Genomic DNA, 23,029 nt, shown 5'->3' with positions numbered 1-23,029 from the left:
TAGCACATGTCTGTACTAGTCCTGTATTCCTAGAATCCTTTAACTTTTGGATATTTATCTCCTGGATATGCAGTAATCAGCAACTGAGCCTGCACAGCTCTCTTGGGTAGTGAATTCTACAGATTCACCGCTCTGAATGGGGGAATCTCATGTGCCCTGAGTTGTCAGCTCTTTATTCTCAGACTGTAGCCTCTTCCAGACACTCCAGATGGGAAATGATTGAATGTCTCCATTCATTTCAATTCAAGAGAGCATATGCTCAGCCTGCATTATCTCTTTATTCCCTTACCTTCACCAACCCTGACACTATTTTCAAAACCAAAATCACTCATCATAATCCTAGAGTCATCCTTTCTCATCTTTTTTTCTTTCTCACAAACTCTGCCTCTTTCTCCCTCCCAAAGACAAGACCAGGTATGCCCTTTTCAAGTCCCAGTTCATTGGAAAAGGCGAACATACACAAGGCTTTTGGCGGTATACCTGTAGGAGTTTGCAAGTGTCTTTGATCGTATACCAATCTCCACAAATTCCTAATTAATTCTCTCCAACAGATTTCACATTCATTTTGCATATTTCCCAAATATGGAATATTTCAGGTTTGTCACCTTGCAACCATATCTCTGTAATGGATTTAGATCAAACCTTTTATATCTACTTTTGACACTAATTTATCAACATTGTTATGAATTCAGATAAAGACTCTTTATCTTCTCTGTACCTTCCTTCCACATTATATTTATTATTTCCCCATCTCTAAATTTCTAATTTTTTTTCTCTCAGACCTGAACCCTATCCGCTCCCGAAGACACGCAAAGCCTATATCAGTCAAGTAAGTATTTCTGAAGTGTCAGTGCTTGAAATGCAGGTACAAGTAGCAAATGTATCAACTTGTCAGGAATAATAGGGAGGAGAACTGGAAAAGAGGTAGGGGCAAATGGTTTGGGATCAAATTGTCTGACAGAAGGTCTACAATTACTTGTTCTTTAAAGAATGTTGCTGTATGAAAATGAAAAACATGGCAAGATGGGGAAATCATCTCATTAGTTCAATGTTAACTGTACAATCAGTTTTTTGGAGTGGGTTTAGTGATGAAAACTAATAAGTTTTTAAGGTCGCAAACAACAGGAATACTGCAGATGCTGGAATTTCAAGCAACACACATCAAAGTTGCTGGTGAACGCAACAGGCAAGGCAGCATCTCTAGAAAGAGGTACAGTCGACGTTTCGGACCGAGACCCTTCGTCAGGACTAACTGAAAGGAGAGCTAGTAAGAGGTTTGAAAGTGGGAGGGGGAGGGGGAAATCCAAAATGATAGGAGAAGACAGGAGGGGGAGGGATGGAGCCAAGAGCTGGACAGTTAGTCCTGACAAAGGGTCTCGGCCTGAAACGTCAACTGTACCTCTTCCTAGAGATGCTGCCTGGCCTGCTGCGTTCACCAGCAACTTCGATGTGTGTTGCAAGTTTTTAAGGTATAGTGTGGGAATAAAGGAGGCCTTTTCTGCTTGTCTGCCACTGACTAGTGGTATTCGGCAGGAGTCAGTGTTGGGACTGTTTCTTTTCATGTTATATATCAATGTTTTGGATGACAGAATTGATAGCTTCGTGGGCAAGTTTGCAGTTGATACAAAGTTAGCTGAAGGGGCAGATAGTATTGAGGAAGCAGGGAGTGTGCAGAAGGACAGATGAGGAGAATGGGCAAAAATGTGGTAGACAGAATACAATGTAGCAAAGTGTATGGTCATGCACTTTGGCAGAAAAGTTAAAGACAAGGACTATTTTCTAAATGGGGAGTAAATTCAGAAATGAAAGGTTCAAAAGGACGTGGGAGTCCTTGTGCAGGATTCTCTAAAGGTTAACTTGCAGTTTGAGTCAGTGGTAAGGAAGGCAAATGTTATTATTCATTTCAAAAGGACTAGAATGTAAAAGCAAGGATGTAATGCTAAGGCTTTATAAGGCATTGAACAGACTGCACTTGGAGTATTGTGCACAATTTTGGGCCTTTTATCTACGAAAAGATGTGCTGCTATTGGAGAGAATGCAGAGTAACAATGATTTCAGTAATGAAGGAGTTAACGCATGAGGAGCTTTTGATGGTGTTGTGTGTACCCGCTGGAGTTTACAAGAATGATGGGGGGGGGGGCGGAGCGGGATTTAATTGAAATCTATGGATTACTGAAAGGCCTGGATAGAGTGGATGTGGCGAGCATGTTTCCTGTAGTGGGTGAGTCTAAGACCAGAGGGCACAGCCTCAGGATACAAAGGCATCTCTTTAGAACAGAGATGAGGAGTTTCTTTAGCTAGGGGGTGGCGAATCTGTGGAATTCATTGCCATGGCTGGGTATGGAGGCCAAGTCATTGGGTATATTTAAAATGTCAATTGATACGTTCTTGATTAATAAGGGCAACAATGGTTATGGGGAGCAGGCCGGAGTCTGGGGTTCAGAGTGATAGTAGATCAGCCACGACGCAATGGCAGAGCAGACTCGAAGGACCAAATGACCTAATTCTGCTCCTATATTTTACGGTAAAAAAAATTAATAACCGACAAAACGAGAACTAGTAAGAACAGAAAAAGGCTGAAGACTGTCAGGAGTTCCGTATTCATCTTCGCAGAGATACTGCGAGCTAGCGTCTCAGGCTTCCAGCATCTACTGCCTTACACTGCAAGAGAAAAGTGGACCGCAAGCGATTAGAACCCAGCTGCTTGATATATATGAGGAAAATACTGCGGACAAGTCACGGTCGTATTAAATTAATCCAGGAGAGCGTCCGCCGGGAGAGAAACAAATTTGACTGTCTGTGTATTTGCAGAACTCCCTCCGTCGTTCCCCAGTGAGTGGGAGAGGCGGGGCTCTTGGTGATTAACTGGGATCTCGCACGCTTCCTGTTTATAAGTATCCCAAGGGACTGAATGTTGTTGGCAATTAGTTTTGCCGTCAGATGTGTTACTAGAGCCCGGCTATCTCGCCGACGTTTTCCCGTGTTTTCGTGTTAAAATGGGGCCAGGGGCGGAGTCTCTGCCTGGCAGGGTATTTGTTTTCTCTGTCGTTGATTGATTCGGTAGTTGCGTTGATTCTGGCGACCTGCCCAATCAGTGAAGGACGAGATCAGGGGGCCGATTTACACCTGATTTTCGAGCATAAAATGATTACGGAACACTAACCTCGATCAGTCGATTGTATGTTCGAGCTCCGCTGTGATTCAAGAGCGCCAGTTACATGTGAATAAAGCAGCCACATTACATAAAAGCGGTGGCTGTAATTCACACCCTTCGCCAAAAGGAGCTTCACCCAGAGTCTGTAGCGATCCCTTTCCTGTCTTGTCCGGAGGAATGGACGCTGAGGACAAAGCTGGGCAGATGTCGGAATCTGCCGAGGATGAAGTGGAGGGAACAGTGCAAGAGGTGGAGGTGCCTGGGAGCAAAGAAACCCCACAACCGGTGGCTGTCTCGCCTTCTGCTCCCCAGCCAACCTACCAAGTGCCCGATGGAGGTTTCGGCTGGGTAGTGGTGTTTGCGGCCACCTGGTGCAGCGGTTCCATCTTCGGCATCCAAAATTCATTCGGAATTCTCTTCTTGATGTTCCTGAAGGAGGTGGAGGACCAGAAGGACCCGAGCCTTCTCTTTAAGACGGGTGAGTGCGGATTGCCTGCTTTCTCCCAGTTCCCAGTTCCGCACGTGTTGTCACCGAGTGTGTAACTAACCTGTACCTCCAATCCATTCTGTAATGAGTTCATTTCAAATTGTCATTCAACCATACACATGTATACTGCCAAACGAAACCACGTTCCTCCGGACCAAGGTGCACAACAAAGCATGTATAACTGTACACAATGCATGAAGTGATATTGCTGCAAATAAATTAACAAATAATAAAAATGTATTCCAGAAGATTGACATTTAGCATAAAGTGCATTTAGGACACACTTTAAAAAAAGTAAACAGTATAACACTCCACTAAGGTTAGCGACAGGGCGACAATAATCCCAGAGTATTTTGTGCCTTATACAAAGCAATGGGCAAAACATCCCGAATTTTCCCGAAAGGAATGGAAGTTGGAATTTCTGGGAGCACCCAGACCAAGATCAGAGAGAGAGAGAGAGAGAGAGTGTTTCTCTCCGTGGAAGTATTCCTAGTGAGTCTACTTCAGCTTGTGCTTCGATGTATGTGCCACCTTGTACATGACGTTTCAATACGATGGGATCAGCTGTGTAATTTACCGCAAACAAATGGCCACTAAGTTTGCAGGGTGGCGTTGATGGGTGAAATTGGGGCAGATATGAATTCCAGAATTTTACAGGGGATGGAGGCGAAATAAGGCAGGAAAGCTTAAGGCACAGTTTCAGGTGATTCTGTGCTGGTGTCCAACGTTCCCTCTAATACTTCTTTCACAGCTGCGCGAACCAACCATTGCTCTGAGCAGGAAAGTTTTGCATGGCCTGAAATCTGCGTGGCCCTTTAATGAAGCACATTATAAATGAGAATTCCAGCTGTGTGGCAACAGAGGCTATGTGTGCATGAGCATTTCAGTTACTGCACAAGTACAGCTCATGTAGCTTGGAGGGTACAGTGGGCACGTCACAATTTCTCAGCAGGTTTAATTGAAATGTAAACTGCAGAGAAATTCTTCGTCAGAGTACTTGTAGTTTGGTGGACACTCAGGGCATCTTGAGATGTGCTCCATTTTCTCCATTTTGTCATGTTCCCTGCCAATTTTGATGGCCACACTTATTATATTTGGGGAAAGGGTGGCTGCAAGCGGTTGTGGAATTTATGTTTAATGTAAATAATGTTGTTTTTAAATAAAACTTGCTACAAATAAACAGCTCTTGGCTTTTTAATTAATGCCATTTTCTCTTTCAAAGTTTTAATTACATCCACGTATCGCTTGCCAACTCTTGCCTCATCCCACTCCCTCACCAATTTATAGGGGCATGGGCTCGAACTAAATCATCCACTTCTCTTCACAGATGCTGCCTGACCTGCTGAATTCCTCCAGCAACATTTTTTTTTCTTCACTCCAGATTCCAGTCTTGTGCTTTCGTGACAAAAGATTCTATTCATCAAAGACATTTAACATCAACAAAACATTTCCTCGGTTCTTACCTTTTAAAGGGCACTTGAAATGGGAGGCCAACTAAAGGTTTTATTTTCTGGCTGTTAAGGTGATGCATTTTTGAGCTAGTCTATTAAGTTGAGTTTATTGGCATGTGCACAAATACAGTGAGATACAGTTAAAGTACGACAAAAAGCCTGCAGCACCATCACAGATCTATAGGTAAGATGACAGACTGAATATATACTATACAGTGCAGATAAATATTCTGCAAACCAAAGACATTGGTGCTTCTAGACTGTTCTCTCAACAGTTTGTTGAGGAGGGATAGAGTAATTCCCCTGGTATCATTGGCATCATTTACCCTACATTCAACATAAATTAAACTGGTTGTTTGAAACACTCAGTTAAAAGGTGAAAGACCATAGTAATAAAATACATAAAGAAAAAGTTGAGTCCAGAGATCAAACTGTAACATTTCTTCAACAGTGAAGTAGTTACTGCAGTTCAAAAATGCCCTTTCTTTTGAATTCCCATTGGTCTTTGGAGGCCTTTTGGGTGTGTTTTAGAACATAATCACAAACTTTTTTAAATACAGCACAGTTAAGAGCCGTCCAAGCGAATGAGCCTCTGCCACTCAATTATACCATTGTGTACCATATAGCCTACTTTATAATATGGGACTATTTTATGTCGTTGTAACACGTTATTGAGTATGTGTTATTAGGCGCGGATTGATCTGTATATATGTGCTCAGTTCGGGTTCCGTAAGTAAAAGCCCCTGTTAACTTGGCTCCAGTCTCTAGCGTTTTTATTTATAGTTGTGTAATCCGGCCATATACACAACAAATTGGCGACGAGGTTAGTGAACCTACATCATATCGAAACACCGTGTTTAAGTGATAACGGCACTCAGAAGAGACAGAGTGAGTCCGTGAGTCTGAAAAGAAGCAGGAGTTCAGCCAGAGTCGGGAACGTCGGGAGACTGAAAGACACAGTCAGCCATGGCACGTCCAGGCGAGACCACAGCCGGCGCTGAACCCCAGGGCTGAGGGTCTGCCTGCCTCAGAAGGGAGATTTAAAAAAGGAGTGACACACGCATCTAGCCAGAGTACGCTCGCGATGCTAGCAAAAAAAAAGGTCACATGAGTCAAAAACAATACAAGGAATACGAAATGCAGAGCTTTTTCTGCAACTGGAGACAGAAAAACTGTAAAGGAATTATATTAGAGAGAAGAAAGAAGCGGAGAGAGTGCAGGAACCCCCACCTCAGACCAGCCTGAGCCGCAACCACCTCACACAGGAGTTGGACTGCGACTTGGTATCCAGACCAGTCACAATAGGGGTACGATCTGAGGTACCAATAGACAATGTTGATGTCTTACTCGGTAAAGACCTTGCAGCTGGAGATGTTTACCCAGCAGTTCAGTTCACAAGTAAGCCTGCCGCTGCTGAGGACCCGTCCATAGATGCTGATGTGTATCCCGCATGCGCAGTGACTCGAAGCATGTCCAAAATGGCTGCTGATTTATCCGAGACTTTCCTACTGTCCCTATACCAACAGGACCTAGAGGGTAGTAAGGCTGGGGAGAGTAAGGAGGAAGGGAAAGACTTGTCCTTATCGAGGAAGGAATTTATAGAGGAACAGAATAAAGATCCTGAAATTGTGGCTGAAATTCAGAAAGAGACAGTGGGATATTACCTTAAAGATGGGGTGTTGATGAGGAAGTGGAGACCAGTCACTGTGTCTGCAAGTGAGGATTGGGCTACTGTGCATCAGATAGTGCTTCCAAAGGTTTGCAGGGCTGAAATTTTAAACCTGGCCCACAAGATGCCTTTAAGGAGACATTTTGGAGTAAAGAAGACAGTGCACAGGATTATGAGGGAATTTTATTGGCCTAACGTGAGGAAAGATATCGTTCAAGTTTGTGGAGTAGAAAGACAAAACTTGAAGTGTTGTTTAGACGAAGAGGCACCATCTGCAGGTGTTATTATTAAAACACTTGGAACTAAAGATTTCGGAGATAAAATTAATGACTTGTTTGGAACAAAGGACTTATTTGGAATTTTAACAAATGTGCTTAGTTTAGAAAACATTGGTGTGCAAGGATCTATTCGAGCTGATAAGCAAGTTGATCAAGTGATGACTAAATGTTCTGTTTTGAAGTGGACAAGGGACAATGGGTGATCAAGCACCATTTTGAGGACAACAGGATCTGGTTTTGCAGGAATTTGACTTTTTTTTGTAACAAAGCATGTGAAAGATGAAGGCACTATCATGGTAGACTGTCTAAATATTAAGTTTAAAAGTGAAATAGAAATTAGTATTTGTATACGCTTCTGTAATGTGCTACATGATAACCACGTATATATTGCTTTATAAATCCTGTAATCTACTGTTAGGCAAAAATTTTGCCTTCGTCAAAATTTTTCCGAAAGGGAAGGTGTTATGTAACCACCCCCCCCCGAGGGGGGTCATTTTTTTATGGACTATACCTTTAAAATGAGAGAGAGAGAGAGTTGTTCAACATCAGACACCTTGCTATTAAGAGAGAGAGGCGAAAACTGCTTTGAAATGGTGTTATGAACCCCTAAGGTTCATATTTTCTGTGGACTGTCACTTTAAGGCATGAGAAAGAACTGAGACTAACTTTTGGATTTCTGCTGAGTTCAGAGAGAGAGGGCACCGAGCAGCTCGTGGGTCGCCATGGTGACCGAGGGTGGCATTATTTGATGGACGATCGATGTTATGGTTTCTGTGCAGCATGTTTACTTTTTACAAGGACAGTTCCAGACACAGAGAAACACATGCTCGGAGTCAAGATGGATTCGATCAATGAAACACACCAGTGAGTGAGGTCCTGGTCTAAACTTTCAGTAGCCCGAAAAGGGGTGAGTTGAGATCGATCCTAAGTATTGATAAATGACTCTTACAAGTTTCCTGCAACTGGAACAAGTTTGCAGGGAGAGAGAAGAGAGGAGCTACTTGATGGACAGCTGGTGTTCAGCGTGGTGAGAGGAATAGAAGGTCAGCTGATAGATGGACAGACACATGGTTTTGGGACACTGGATGAGCTTTGTTGTGCCTGCAGAAAGGTGGGTTTTTGGAGGATGGGTCAGGAGAATCGATCAATGGCTCTTGCAGCGTGGAGAAGGTGTGACTGGTGGGGAGTTATTTGTGGTTCAACCCTCGCCTAGGTTGATAATTCCACCACAGAAGAACGGTCCCCTTTTGTTGTGGTCACATTCGGTGACTTTAAAGGAAGAGAAGAGAGGAGAGAAGGTTTGAAACAGAAGAAACCTAGTGACAGAGGTCACTGTTTGGACTCTCTTTCTAAGTAGCCCATAAGGGTGAGTTTCATTCCATTCGAATACGAAAGTGTGGTTGTCACATAGTTAATCCACAGGAGTGGGCTCTTTGGTGAATACTACTTGTGTGTTACCCTTGTTTGGGTGTGGTAGTTCACTGAAGAAGGGCACCCCGGTGGCAAATCACTGTTGCAGTTATTTCGTATGTCGTAGAACTGGATATGTGGCTATCACAGTTGTGTGTTCGGGGTAACCTTGTGTGGAAACTACCTGTGTGTGATAATCCTTGCCTGAGTTGGTAGTTTTACCACTTGAAGAAGGTCCCCTTAGCGATAGACTACTGTTGGTGATAATCCCTACATGGATTCTGTTGGAGTGTCCTGTGGCCACCACTTTGGGATGACATGTAGTTGAATTGGGGTGTGGTACCACTTGTGTCGAAAGGATATTCGTTGAAGATCACTGTCAGTGATACTTTGTGTGTGCAGTGGAACAACTTCGGAGATAAAACCTACCACTATTGTTATTCTGTATTGCTGTCGTGGAATATCGACATAATTGCCTTCTCACAACATTCGCCCTTGGATTACAAACATCTCGCATTAATTAACCTGAAGAATTAAATATCTCTCTCTCTCCATCACTACTCAACTAAATGTCACGAACTGAACTGAAATTTACTCATCATCGTAAGACTATTTACCCCTAGACTCGAAGAAGCTTGATTTTCATATATCACCACATTTATACAAAACAGATTAGCAATGAATATATCTGATTTTTATATCACTGTATTGCATAGTTACTAATATATACCATTAGTTAATAGCAATACTGGACTCCAAAGTGTTTTCCATTTCTGCTGGGTCACCAGGTATGTGACACTAGCGTTTTTATTTATAGTCTTGTTGTGTAACCTGGCCACATACAGAACACTTCGTGACCAACTAACCTACTAACCAGTATGTCTTTGGAATATGGGAGGAAACTGGAACACCCAGAGGAAATCCTCGTGGTCATAGGGGGAACATACAAATTTTTTACAGACAGCAGCGGGAATTGAACCTAGGTTTCTTGCTCTGTAATGGTGTTGGGCTAACCAGTTCATTGCAGTGCCAGGCACTGTTCTATAGCAGTTAGCATAACACTTCTACAACTCGGAGTTGGAGTTCAGAGTTCAATTCCAGCGTCCTTTACAAGACAGTTTGTATGCTCTTCCCATGTGTACATGGGTTTCCTCCAGGTGCTCCAGTTTCCTCCCACAGTCCCAAAGACCTGCCAGTTCCCAGGTTAATTGGTAATTGGAAATTGTCCTGTGATTAGGCTGGGGGTAAATTGGTGGGTTGGTGGGCAGGAAGGGCCTGTGCCATGCTGTCTCTTTGAAGGGTCTCTTTTGTTTGGGTTTACCATGGATGTTGTGTCCCATCTGTCTACGTGATACACAAACCCAGGCGGTACAATATGCAGAGCAAGCTGTTGCCCATGCAGCAGACTCCCCCTCTCCCTGCATCTGATGAATCTAAAGATGCAGCAGAGATTGATGCAGTTCGGCACCAGCAGCGTTGAGGGAGTTGCCAGTCAGCGTTGAACTCAACTTGGGACTACTTAGGGACTCCAGCTCCAGACTTTTCCTCGGGGCTTGCTCCCAACACCTTCTCCGTGAGTAGGTATAGCTTCAAGTTAGCAGTGGTGGTTTGAGATCAGAATTTTCCTTCTAGGTGAGCTGCCAACTATGGCTGAAGAGCCCCATCTGCCTGAAGCTATATCTCTAAAATAAGTAAGTATTGAGAAAGGTTCTGTAACATGTCATTGACCAATAAAATTTCTGTGTCTCTCACAAATGCTGTCTGACCTGCTAGGAGTTCCCAGCAGTTTGATTTCACTTCTAGTTTACAGAATTTTATTCTTCAGTGCTGTTCCATGAATTTTCAAACCATGTTTGGAAGATCAGTTGATCTTGATATAAAATCTCTTCAGTTTTCTCCCTAACAGTGGACTCGTAAGGGAGAATGATTCTGTAGCTGCTGTGGTGACATTGAAAGCAGAGTTGAACAAGGTATCATGGATGCTGTCTGACCTAAGGAGTTCCTCCAGCATTTTATTTGTGTTGCTACCAATTTAAATTGGCTTTATTTGTCATACATGCACCGAAGCATATAGTGAAGTGTGTCTTTTGCATCAAATCCAATCTGTGAGTATTGCATTGAGCAGCCTGTACGTGTCGCCACACTGCTAGCATAGCAAGCCCACAGCTCTCTAACCCTAACCTGTGCATCTTTTGAAAGTGGGTGGAAATGAGAGCACTCGAGGGAGCCCACATGGCTATGAGGAGAATGTACAGACTCCTGGCAGGCTGCAGCAGGAATCGAACCCTGATCTTGGAGCTGGTACTGTAAAGCATTGCGCTAACTGCTACTCTGGCACGCCGCCTATTGTTCAAATAGAATACGGAAAATAAAATGACTTGCTGCCAAGCCCTTCAGCACTTGTGTTTTGAACTAAAACATCTTGCTTTAAATCTAGGCAACTGCAGTTAGTGGCCACTTTGTTAGGCACAGGAGTGCAACCTGGCGTGGTCTTTGCTGTAGCCCATCCACGTCAAGGTTCGACATGTTGCACATTCATAGACGTTCTTCTGGACACTGTTGTAATGCATGTTTTTTTTTTGAGTTACTGTTGCCATCCTGTCATCTTGAACCAGTCTGGCTATTCTCCTCTGACTTCTTAAAAAGGCATTTTCACCTACAGCGCTCCCACTCGCTGTATTTTCTTTTGTTTGTGTTTTTTTTTTGCATCGTTCTCTGTTGCGAGTGAAAGTCCTAGGAGATCAGCAATTTTTGAGATAATTAAACCATCCAACTGGCACCGACAATGATTCCACAGTCAAAGTCCTATAAATTGCACTTCCTCCCCATTCTGATGTTTGGTCTGAGCAACAACTGAATCTCTTGACCACATTTACATGTTTTTTAATGCATTGATTTGCTGCCACATGATTGTCTGATTAGGTATTTTCATTAACAAGCAGGTGTACCTAATAAAGCGACCACTGACTGCATAATCCCAATACAAGTTAATTGTCTCTTTTGCCAGAAATAAAACACAGAAATCTACAGCACATTACAGGCCTTTCAGCCCATAATGTTGTGCCGACCATGTAACCTACTCTAGAAACTGCCTAGAATTTCCCTGCCAGATAGCCCTCTATTTTTCTAAGCTCCATGTACCTATCTAGAATTTAATTTTGAACCTTGTGGAGTCAAGCACAATGGTGGTAGTAAGCTCAGCCACGTTTAGAGCGTGCTCTTTTGTTCTGCTTAATCTAATTTAGTTGAATTCTGTTTTGTGAAAAAGTATCACGAGATTTTGAAACAAATTATGGAAGTACTCTGAAATACTAATATAATTTGCAGAGGGAATTCCATATGAGCTAGCTATTACCTCAGGATAAAGTTGTTCCTTGATTTTAACTTATTCCTTTTTCAGGATACAGGCATCAGCAACAAGGCCAGCATTTTTAGCCCATCCCTGAGAAACCGGCCGAGGGAAAACACTGCCCTCTGTCCATCAGGACTGTATGTTGACCATTATGCATTCATTTGCTCTATTCCTACTTTATGCACCCAAGTTTGCATCTGTTGCTTTCCACCCCCCCCTCCAAGATTCTATCTCATCATCTTGTCTTTGAGCTTCTAATGTACTACAACTTCCTAAAGTGCTTGTCAACCTACTTGGGAGGGAATCACTTTGCCGAGTCGGTGGAGTTGGTATTGGAAACTGCTTTGTCTGGGTCAACACAAAGTTGTGGAGACAGCTTAGCCCATCACAGAAACCAACCTCCCCTCCATGAACTCTGTCTACACTTCTCACTGCCTAGAGAAAGACCTCACCCACTCCAGATGTTCTTGCTTTTACCCCTTCCCATCAAGCAGGACCCAAAACTGCTCACAGTATTCTAAGTGAGGCCTCACCAGAGCTTTTGTTTGTGTTTTTTTTTTTTGCATCGTTCTCTGTTGCGAGTGAAAGTCCTAGGAGATCAGCAGTTTTTGAGATAATTAAACCATCCAACTGGCACCAACAATGATTCCACAGTCAAAGTCCTATAAATTGCACTTCCTCCCCATTCTAGTCCTCTTAATATAAATGCTAACATTGCATTTGCCTTTCACACCACAGACTCGATCCACAAATTAACCTGTAGGGTATCCTGCATGAGGACTCCCAAGTCCCTTTGCACCTCAGTTTTTTGCATTTTCACTCTATTTAGAAAATTGTCAACCCTTTCATTTCTTCTTCTACTTTGCCCATTCTTCTAATCTGTCTAAAGCGCTTCTGTACCACCTCTACTTCCTCAAAACTACCTGGCCCTCTTCCTATCTTCATATTGCCTGCAAACTTTGCAACAAAACCATTAATTCCATCATCCAAATCATTGACATATAATGTAAAAATAATCGGTCCCAACCTGGCCCCTTGTGGAACATCACTGGTAGCCAACCATAAAAGGATCCCTTTATTCCCACGCTTTGCCTCCTTCCAATCAGCCACTGCTTTAGCCATGCTAGAATCTTCCCTGTAATAACATTGGCTCGTAGCTTGTTAAGCAGCCTCATGTGTGGCACCTTGTCAAAGGCCTTCTGAAAATCTAAGTACTCAACATCAGCCAATTCTCCTTTGTCTATCCTGCTTGTTATTTCCTCAAAGAATTCCAACAGATTTGTGAGGCCAAATTTCCCCTTGAGGAAATCGTGCTGACTTTGGGTTATATTGTCATGTGCTTCAAAGTACCCTGAGACCTTGTCGTTAATAATTGACTCCAACATCTTTCCAGCGACTGAGGTCAGACTAGACGAACTGACCTATAGTTTCCTTTCTTCTGCCTCTCTCCCATCTTGAAGAATGGAGTGACATTTGCAATTTTTCATTCTTCCGGAACCATTCCAGAATCTATTGTTTCTTTGAAAGATCATTATTAATGCCCCCACAATCTATTTAGCTGCTTCTTTAAGAATTCTGGGGTTTATACTATTTTTTTCCAGGTGACATCCTCCTTCAAACCTTTTCAGTGTACCACAAACCTTTGCCCTAGTAATGGTAGCTTCACACACTTATCTACCTTCAGACCTCTGTCTAGCTGTGGACATTTCAGACACTTCATGCCCCCTGACACCTGGAACTTCCACCATACTGCTCGTGTCTTTCACACTGAAGACTGATGCAAAATACTTATTCAGTTCATCTGCTATTTCCTTGCCCCAATTACTACCTCTCCAGCATGGTTTTCCAGCAGTCCAATATCCACTCTCGCCTCTCTTTTACACTTAATGTATCTGAAGAAACTTATGGTATCCTCTTTAATATTACCGGCGAGCTTACCTTTGTAATCCATCGTTACCTTTTTAATTATGTTTTTAGTTGCCTTCTGTTGGTTTTTAGAGGATTGAGAAGTTTTTAACTTTCCAGTCATTTTTACTCTATTAGATGCCTGCTCTTTGGCTTTTATGTTGCTTTTGACTTCTCTTGCTAGCCACAGTTGTGTCATCAGTACTTTAGAATATGTCTTCCTCTTTGAGATGTATATATCCTGTGCCTTCTGAATTGCTTCCAGAAACTCCAGCCATTGCTGCTCTGCCATCATCCCTGCCAGTGTTCTTTTCCAGTCAATTCAGGCCAACTCCTTTCTCGTGCCTCTATAGAAGACAATTGAACGGCTTCCTTGTACAATAAAATGAACTTTTGACCTCATAATCTACCTTGTTATGGCCTTAAAGGATTTTTAAAGTATTTGTCCCATATGCATCAAAGCATACAGTGAAATGTGTCATTTGCATCAAATCAGTGAGGATTGTGCTAGAGAGTCGGCAGGTGTAACTGTGCCTTTAGCACTAGCATAACATGCTCACAACTCACTACCACTAACCATGTATCTCTGAAATGTAGGAGAAAACCGGATCGCTCGATGGAAACCCACTTGTTCACGAGGAGAATGTACAACTCCTTACAATCATCAGCAGGAATTGAACCCTGACTGGTGATTGTGCTGCTGTAATAGTTTAACACTAATTATTATGACACCATGCTTTGCAGCTTATTGTCTGCATACACTGCATTTCTCTGTAGCTGTTGCACTTTATTCCACATTGTTATTGTTTTCCCTTGTACTACCTCAGTGCACATCTGTATGCATGACATGCAAAACTAAGTTTTTCACAATTGCTTGGTTCATGTGACAGTAACACATTTACCATTATATCGGCTTAAACATATAAAGGTAGCAAGTGCAGCAGGAGGCTTTTTATAATATTCAGCTAAATTATTTTAAACCGAGAATAAAGATTGAAATTGTGTTCCTAAGCTGTCAATGTGAGGTTTAAACTGATTCACTCCACTCTGATAAACTTACTTTGAACTTTGAATGCCATTGAGATACAAAGTACATATATGTCACCATATGGAACCCTGAGATTCATTTTCTTGTGTGTATGCTCATTAAATCCATAACAGAATCTATGAAAGACCACACTAATTTGGGCATTCAGCCAGTGTGCAAAAGACAACAAGCTGCAAAAGTAAAAAGGAACAAGTAATTATAATGCATAAATAAACAATAAATATCAAGAGCATGTGCTGAAGAGTCCTTGCAAGTGAGCCTGTAGTTGTGGGAACAGTTCAATGTTGGTGTGAGTGAATTTAACCCCTCTGGTTCAAGAGCCTGATGGTTGAGGGGTAACAACTGTTCCTGAATTGTAGGTCCTGGGGCTCCTGTTCCACCTTCCTGATGGCAGCAGTGAAAGACACCATATCCTGCGTGTTGGGGGTCCCTGATGATGGATGCTGTTTTGCTGCAACAACGCTCTGTGTCAATGTATTCAATGGCGGGGAGGGCTTTACTTGTAATGGGCTGTGTCATTTCAGAGCTTTTAAATAGTAAAGAAGTGCTTCACCAGAGCCATTATTCAACACAGTTCTATATTGAGCTGCGCTATCAAAGGCTTGCTAAATGAGTTTAAGGAGTGACTGGGGGAAACTCGTGCAGTTGCAGAGAAACGTCACGCAGATGGCACCTGATGTCAGGACTCAACCCAGGTTTCTGACGCTGCAAGGTAAAATTTCTACTAGCTATACTATTGTGCCATCTTATAGGATCATTGGACCACTCCAATCTTGGGTCATCTGATGTTGAAATCTCTATTTTAGCTCTTGTTGAACCTTGACCTGATTGTTCAATGCATCGATGGACAAACTCAGTCGTTTCACTCTACGTAATGTATTTTGTCTTTCACTTTCTTTAACCAGCTGAAATCTTTTACGAGATCAGTTCTCCATTTCAAGTTGACTGCCGGCATTTCCATTGCCTTCCCTTAGAATTCTAATGCCAACACAGAGTTAGCTGACCCTGTTGTTTGTTGCTGATTTTAAATACTGGTTTACACATATGAGATTTCAATTGTATCATCCCAAAAGGTCAGCTTGCAGCTGAAACACCAATGCAAAGATACAGTTCTCTGTTGATCAGCCTTCTTCAGAGTTCAAAGTCATCATATTCTGATACATAGAAACGCAAAAGAATCAATGAAAATCTACATGCAAAGGTGGACAAACAACCAATGCACAAAAGACACACGAATATATACAAACAACCATAATGTCCAGTTGTGAGGTTTGGTGGTAGTAAAGATGCAGTCTGAGCCCACTGATGGATTAATCTCAATGTTCTCTGCCTTATCCTGTTTTTATTATCCTCTGTATAGTATAATGCAATGTTTTTGGACTGATTGAGTTGAGCATGCTAAGTCTTGAATCTGGCACCACTCTGATGATTCACTACTTGTGTCAAAGTCTCATTTCTCGCATAAAACCAGCAATTACTGGAAATGCTCGGCAGGGAAAGCAGCATCTGTGGAAAGAGAGAATTAATATTTCAACTCCTTTACCTAGTGCCAGAACTGGAGAGAAAACAAGTTGGTTTTCAGTAGTAGAGAAAGTGGGAAACAAATGGGTAAAAGAAACATGGATAACTTCACTTATCTCAACATGGAACTGACTGTACAACTGATGGACTTCACTACCACTAATGTTCCTTTCTTACTGTCTTTCTTCCATTGTTCTTCCTTAATTTCTTTCATATTTCTTTGTTCTACTGTGAATGCCTGCAGGAAAATGAATCTCAGGGTAGTGTATGGTGACGTAAACACCCAGTTATTTACATATACCTGCACACTTGCTTGTTAATGCAAATATCCAATCAGTCAATCATGCATCTCAGAGACTGCTGATCTCCTGGGATTTTCATGCACAATACTCTCAAGAGCAGCGGTTCCCAACCTTTTTCATGCCATGGACCCCTACCATTAACTGAAGGGTCCACGGACCCTGGGTTGAGAACCCCTTTTCACAGAGAATGGTGCAAAAAAAAAAAACCCAGAAAAAAGCATCCTGTGAGTAGCATTTCTGTGGGAGAAAATACCTTGATAATGAGAAAGGTCAGAGGAGACTGGCCGGACTAGTTCAAGCTGACAGGAAGGTGACAGTAACTCAAATAACCATGTGTTACAACAGTGGTGTGCAGAATAACATCTCTGAGTGCACAGCATGTTGAACCTTGAAGTGGATTTGCTACAGCAGCAGAAAACCACGAATGTACACTCAGGCGGTACCTAATGAAATGACAACTGGATGTACGTACTTTGATGATAATTTTATGTTGAACCTTGAATTTTAGAAAAAATGGAAAGTATCTAATAGGACAAGACGAACTGAATTGAAGCGACTTGGGCACAGGAGCAAATAGGATAGTACCTCGATCAGTTGGTCAGCTTGCCTTTCATGTTTTTTTTTGCTGTCTGCTGGATTTCAGTTTTACTGGTGTCCTAGCTAGTTTCTGCTGTTCTACCAACCATCAGTCTGAGCTCAGTCAAATCTCAAGTGCCTGATTACTAATATACGTTAACTAATCATGTATCAATTCCCGTGCTTGTTGATGGAGTCTGATCCCCTGTTTAGCAAATTTTAAAATAATTATAAATCTCTTATTCTTTTCAAATCGTTACATTAGTCCATTAATGACACATTATACGTACAGATAAGCACTTTCATGTGCAGAATGAGCTGCCAGCAGAAATGGTGGATGCAGGTTTGATTGCCACATTTAAGAGAAGTTTGGATGAGTACATGGATGGGAGGAGTAGATGAGGCAAAGGGAGTGTTTCTGTGCTGTGGCTTCTCTATAGAGTTATAGAGCACATAATCTGCCTCCAAATGCCCCCATCAAACTAGTTGGTCTCATTCAGTTAGAGAACTTCCTTTTTACCTCCCCCCCCCCCACCATCTTGTCTACTGAATACTTGTTTTCCTCCTTTCCCAGTTCTGCAAAGGATCTTGGTATTAATATTATTTTCATATAGTGAAAAGTTTATCTTGCATATAGATTAAATTATGACACGGTGCATTGAGGTGCAACAAGGTGATATCGTAACAATGCACAATAAAGTGTAAAAGCTACAGAGAAAGTGCAGTGCAGGTAAATGACGAACTGTAAGATCACAGCACAGTAGATTGTGAAGTCAAGAGTCCATCTTATACAAGAGGTCTGTTCAAGAGACTGATAACAGCAGAATAGAAGCTGTCTTTGAGCCTGGCGCTACGTGCTTTCAGGCTTTTGTATCTTCTGCAGGCGGGAGAGGACAGAATGTCAGGGATAGACCTACATGCTAAATTGCTTGTTTTCACAGATATTTCCTGACCTGCTGAGCACTTTTCTGTATTTCTGGTAAAGTTCTAATGGGAAGGAGGTACAAAGTTGATTGTTTCATTTTGAAATAAAAGCTGAAAATGTTCTAGGTGCTTTGGAGGTGTGGCAACAATGGAATCTGAACTGGAATTCAGAACCTAATGCCGGCTTTCCTGCTTTTTGCATTCATGTAGCTGAACAATTTCCTGCCAATCCCATTTAAGACATCTATATGACTCATCCTTGAAGGAGACAAAACTGCCATTGACATTCCTGTGGTCCTCACAACTTGGAATTGTGCCCTGAATGAAACTGCTTTACCTTATTGTTTCATTATTAATATTTGGACGCTATTGTATGCATTCCCTCAAATAAATAAAACTCAATGGACACTTCATCGGGTCAACCTGCTCATTAATGCAAATATCTGATCAGCCAATCATGTGGCAGTAAATCAATGGATAAAATCATGCAGGCATGGTCAAGAGGTTCATTTGTTGTTCAGACAAAACATCAGAACGGGGAAGAAATGTGATCTTAGTGACATTGACTGTGCCAGATTGTTGGTGCCAGACAGAGTGGTTTGAGTATCTCAGAAACAGCTGGTCTACTGGGATTTTCATGACCAACAGTCTTGTGTTTCAAGGAATTGGTGCAAATAAACACAGAACAGTCAATGAGCTGCAGTTCTGTGGGAAAAGAAGCTTTGTTAATGAGAGAGCTCAGAGGAGAATGGCCAGAGTGGTTAATGCTGAGAGGAAGGTGAAAGTAATTCAAATAATCATGTTATAGTGGTGTGCAGAAGAACATCTTAGAACACACAACAGATCTTATCTTGAAGTGTATGGTCCATAGCAGCAGAGGGCCACAATGTGTTCTGCTGCTTTACCTAATAAAGTGGCCACTGAGTGTAATTTTGCATAAATTCTCTCAATCACTAGTCCACAAAATAACATCCCCAATCTACATTTTTAAAACTCTGCCTCCTGGCAAATCTCCAGCGTGATGACTATTCATTTTTTCTCTCCCCCAACTGTCTTCTCTGACCTATTGTTTTCAAATGACGAATTAGTACCTCTTCAGAACCTCTGACAGGGGCAAGTTAAAATCTTTTTTAAAATTATGTCTGTTTTAAGGATATTAAACCAGCTGTACCTAATTATTCATCTTAAAAACAGCTAAGGATTTACCAATTGTTAACTTGAAAATTAGATTGGTAGATTTCTGTTGGCTCAAAGGCAAAGGACAAAAAGAAACAGGAGTAGGCAGCCAGATCCCTCAAGCCTGCATCATCACTCAGAATGATATTGGCTGATCTATGTTAGTCTCACCTCTTCTTCTGTGCTAGTTCCCCGTAACACTACTTCCTTCAAATAGCTTTCAAATATTTGTCTCCCTCCATCTCAAATGATCCAGCCTCCACCTATATCAGGGGCAGAGACATCCAGAGATTCACTGTCCTGAGAGAGGATACTTCTCAGTTGTAAATGACCACCTCCTTATTGTGTAGCTGTGTTCCCTTGTTTGTGACTCTCCCACAAGTGGAAGCATCTCAACATCTATCTGGTAAAGACCCCTTGGGATCTTGCATGTATGAATAAGGCCATCTCTCATTATTCTAAACTTCAAGGAACACAGACCAAACTGTCTGGATACTCTTGGTAGCATGACCCTTTCACCCAGGAATTGGCTTGGCACCAATGCTATTATAGGCATCAAGGTGCCAAGCTATATTATATACTGTAGATATTAAGTATTTTTAACCTAAGGGGACAAAAACCATGCATAGTATTCCAGATGTGACCTCATGAACAACCAGTACATCTGTAACAAATCCTCCCTATTTTTAAACTCTAGCCCCTTTGCAATAAAGGCCAATATGTCACTTCCATTCTTAACTATTGGTTCTACATGCACTAGAACTTTTGAACTCTACCCATTTGCACTCTCTCTCCATTTAGATAATTCATCATTTGATTCCTCTTACTCTCACGCATAAACTCACACTTCCAGAGTTGCCAGGTTCAAGTTCAAGTTTAACTGTAACTGGCATTCAGCCATACCTGAATACAGCCAAATGAAACAGTGTTACTCCAGGGCCAACAAGCTAAACATAGTACAATCAGCACAAGGCACATATAGCTCATGAAAGATAGCAAGCACATGCAAGATATCAGTAAAATACAGTCACACAAAAAAAACAGTTCAAGATCCTGAGTCCATGAATGTTGCAGGAGTCTGCAGTTGAACACAATACAGCTGGTCTAATGCCGAGTGAACACTGGGATACAGCACTGACTCTGACTTGGATGCCACGCTGCACCACCTCCGGTGGAGCAGATTGATTCCAATGCCTCTCTCCTGGGCGCCTGTAAACAGGCGACACCGCGACTTGAGGCCTAGTCCTCGCTGCAACCAAGACCACGCAGTTCCCCCTCCATCTGCCAATCAATCACAATGTCTTTATTACAGCATGCCCTTCTAATTACTTTTGTGTCCTTGGAAACCTTTCATTTTATTTCCTCCTCCAGGCAAACACTTAGGGATAAGAACCTATCTGTCTTTGGGGTTACTCGTTACTTCCCTCCACCCTGAAATGAGCCCATTTATTCCTAGTTTCTACATGATTGCATGTTTTCAATCCCCGTTAACACACTTCCTCAAAGATCTTTGAGCTCTTAATTTTCGTACCAGCCTCTTGTGTGCCATTCTGTCAAATGCCTTTAGAAGATCTAAATACACCCCCCTCCATTAACTCTCCCTGTAACATTTTCAAAGAATTCAAGCACATTAGTCAACATGATGTACTTACCTTGTGTAAAGCCATGGTGACTAGGTTAGATTATATTCAACTTTCCAAAATGATTAGTTAGTTCCTCCTGATTATTGATTACAGTATCTTGCCAGCAATAGGCAATAAACTACACACAGTGGCCACTTTATTAGGTACCTCCTATACGTAATATAGTGGATAGAGTGTATATTCTTCATCTTCTGCTGCCATATCCCATCCACATCAAGGTTCGATGTGTTGTGCTTCTGCACACCGCTGTTGTAACAATGTTACTTGACCTATTGTTGCCTTCCTGTCAACTTGAACTCGCCCAGCTATTCTTCTCTGACCTCTTTCAATAACCGGACATTTTTGGCTGCAGAATTGCCGCTCACTGTATGTTTTTTTTGATCTTCATACCATTCTCTGTAAACTCTGGAGACTGTTGCATGTGAAAATCCCAGGAGATCAGCAGTTTCTGAGACACTCAAACCACCCGGTCTGGCACAAACACTTGTTTGACTCCACAGTCAAAATCACTTGTATCACATTTCTCCCCCATTCGGATGTTTGGTCTGAAGAACTGAATCCCATTAACTATGTCTGCATGTGTCCATGCATTGAGTTACTGCCACGTGATTGGCTAATTAGATATTTGCATTAACAAGCAGGCGTATAGGTGTACCTAATAAAGTGGCTGTACTGTGTACAGTAATCGGTTGGTGGTTCTTCACCTTCTGTACAAAGGAGTCACGTTGGCTGTTTTCGATTTTTATGGAAATTTTGTGAGTTCGGAACTTTTTCAACTAATTGGTCCAGCACATCTGTGGCCATCTCCTTTAAAAGCCTTGTGTGCAAATCCTTGGCTTGTGGCAATGCTTCCGCCTTTTGCCGTGCGAGTTTCCCTTGTATTTTATTCCTTGTGGTTTGCAATTTCTACAAGCTCTTCTGTGTTATTTGAAATTATCCTATGTTATCTGAGGCATATTTGTAGTATCCTCCACAGTGAAGATTGATATATGATTTAACTCTGCCACTTACTTGTTTCCTGTATTTTTTTTCTATCTCATTCTCTAGGGGTCCTTAGAACGTTACAGCACAGTACAGTCCACAATGTCGTGCCGACCTTTTAACCCACTCTAGATCAATCTAACCCTTCCCTCCTACATAATCCTCCATCTTTCTATCATCTGTGCACCTATCCAAGAGTTCATTAAATGCAGCTAACGTACCTGCCTTTACCACCACCCTGGCAGCACATTCCACACACTTACCACAGTCTGTGTAAGAAAGAAAATTACACCCACCTCGTATTAGTCATTTTCGCACACTACTTAATCACCTTCTTCCTATTAGTATATCCTTAGAGACACAGTTTTGATACTACACATTTTCTCTCAAAATCAATTTCCTGTTCCTTGTGAACTTTGTAATCTTTCACTGCTAGATCCTAAAGACTCCCCGTTGCTGTAGTCTGCCTGCAGCCCTGCTGCTATGTCTATTTTACTTAGACATTTAACACTGTCCTTGCCTCTCGTTAACCATAGATTGTTCCTCTTTCTCATGGAATCTCTCTTGCCAATTGGGATAGATTCTTGCTGAGTGTTATAAACCAGTAGTTTGAATATCTGCCACTGTTGATCTACTGAATGTCTCTCAGCTTGTTTTCCCTGTCCACCTTCACACTTTCATAACTGTGGTTGTTTAAATTGAATACCATAGCATTGGTCCCACGGTGTTTACTCTCAAACTGCACCCGAACTTCTGTCTATTATGATCACTACCTCCTAAGGGATCTTTAACCACAAGATCTCCTATTAATCCTCCATCATTACTCATGACTATATCCAAAATAGCCTGTACCGCAGTAGGTTCTGGAGCATGCATGTTCTAAGGAGTATATCTGAATACAACACAAATACTTCTCTGCAATCCACTTTAAAAACGCAAACACGGGGAAATCTGCAGATGCTGGAAATTCAGGCAACACACATCAAAGTTGCTGGTGAACGCAGCAGGCCAGGCAGCATCTCTAGGAAGAGGTACAGTCGACGTTTCGGGCCGAGACCCTTTGTCAGGACTAACTGAAAGAAGAGCTAGTAAGAGATTTGAAAGTGGATGGGGGAGGGGGGATCCAAAATGATAGGAGAAGACAGGAGGGGG

The 23,029-nt window shown here is 42.1% G+C and overlaps 1 protein-coding gene across 1 annotated transcript in view; it reads left to right on the top strand.

Moving 5' to 3' along the window:
- Positions 1 to 2,405: 2,405 nt before the first annotated feature.
- The window catches only part of LOC134353114 (monocarboxylate transporter 8-like), a 70,117-nt gene continuing 49,493 nt past the window's right edge, over positions 2,406 to 23,029 (top strand). Inside the window, exon 1 of the mRNA XM_063061038.1 lies at positions 2,406 to 3,632. Within this exon, the coding sequence (XP_062917108.1) occupies positions 3,332 to 3,632 (301 nt within the window). The 5' untranslated portion in view covers positions 2,406 to 3,331. The remainder of the gene's footprint in view (positions 3,633 to 23,029) is intronic.

This window comes from Mobula hypostoma, chromosome 10, assembly GCF_963921235.1.
Source record: "Mobula hypostoma chromosome 10, sMobHyp1.1, whole genome shotgun sequence".
Lineage (NCBI taxonomy): Eukaryota > Metazoa > Chordata > Chondrichthyes > Myliobatiformes > Myliobatidae > Mobula > Mobula hypostoma.
This window is presented reverse-complemented; position numbering and strand designations above follow the sequence as displayed.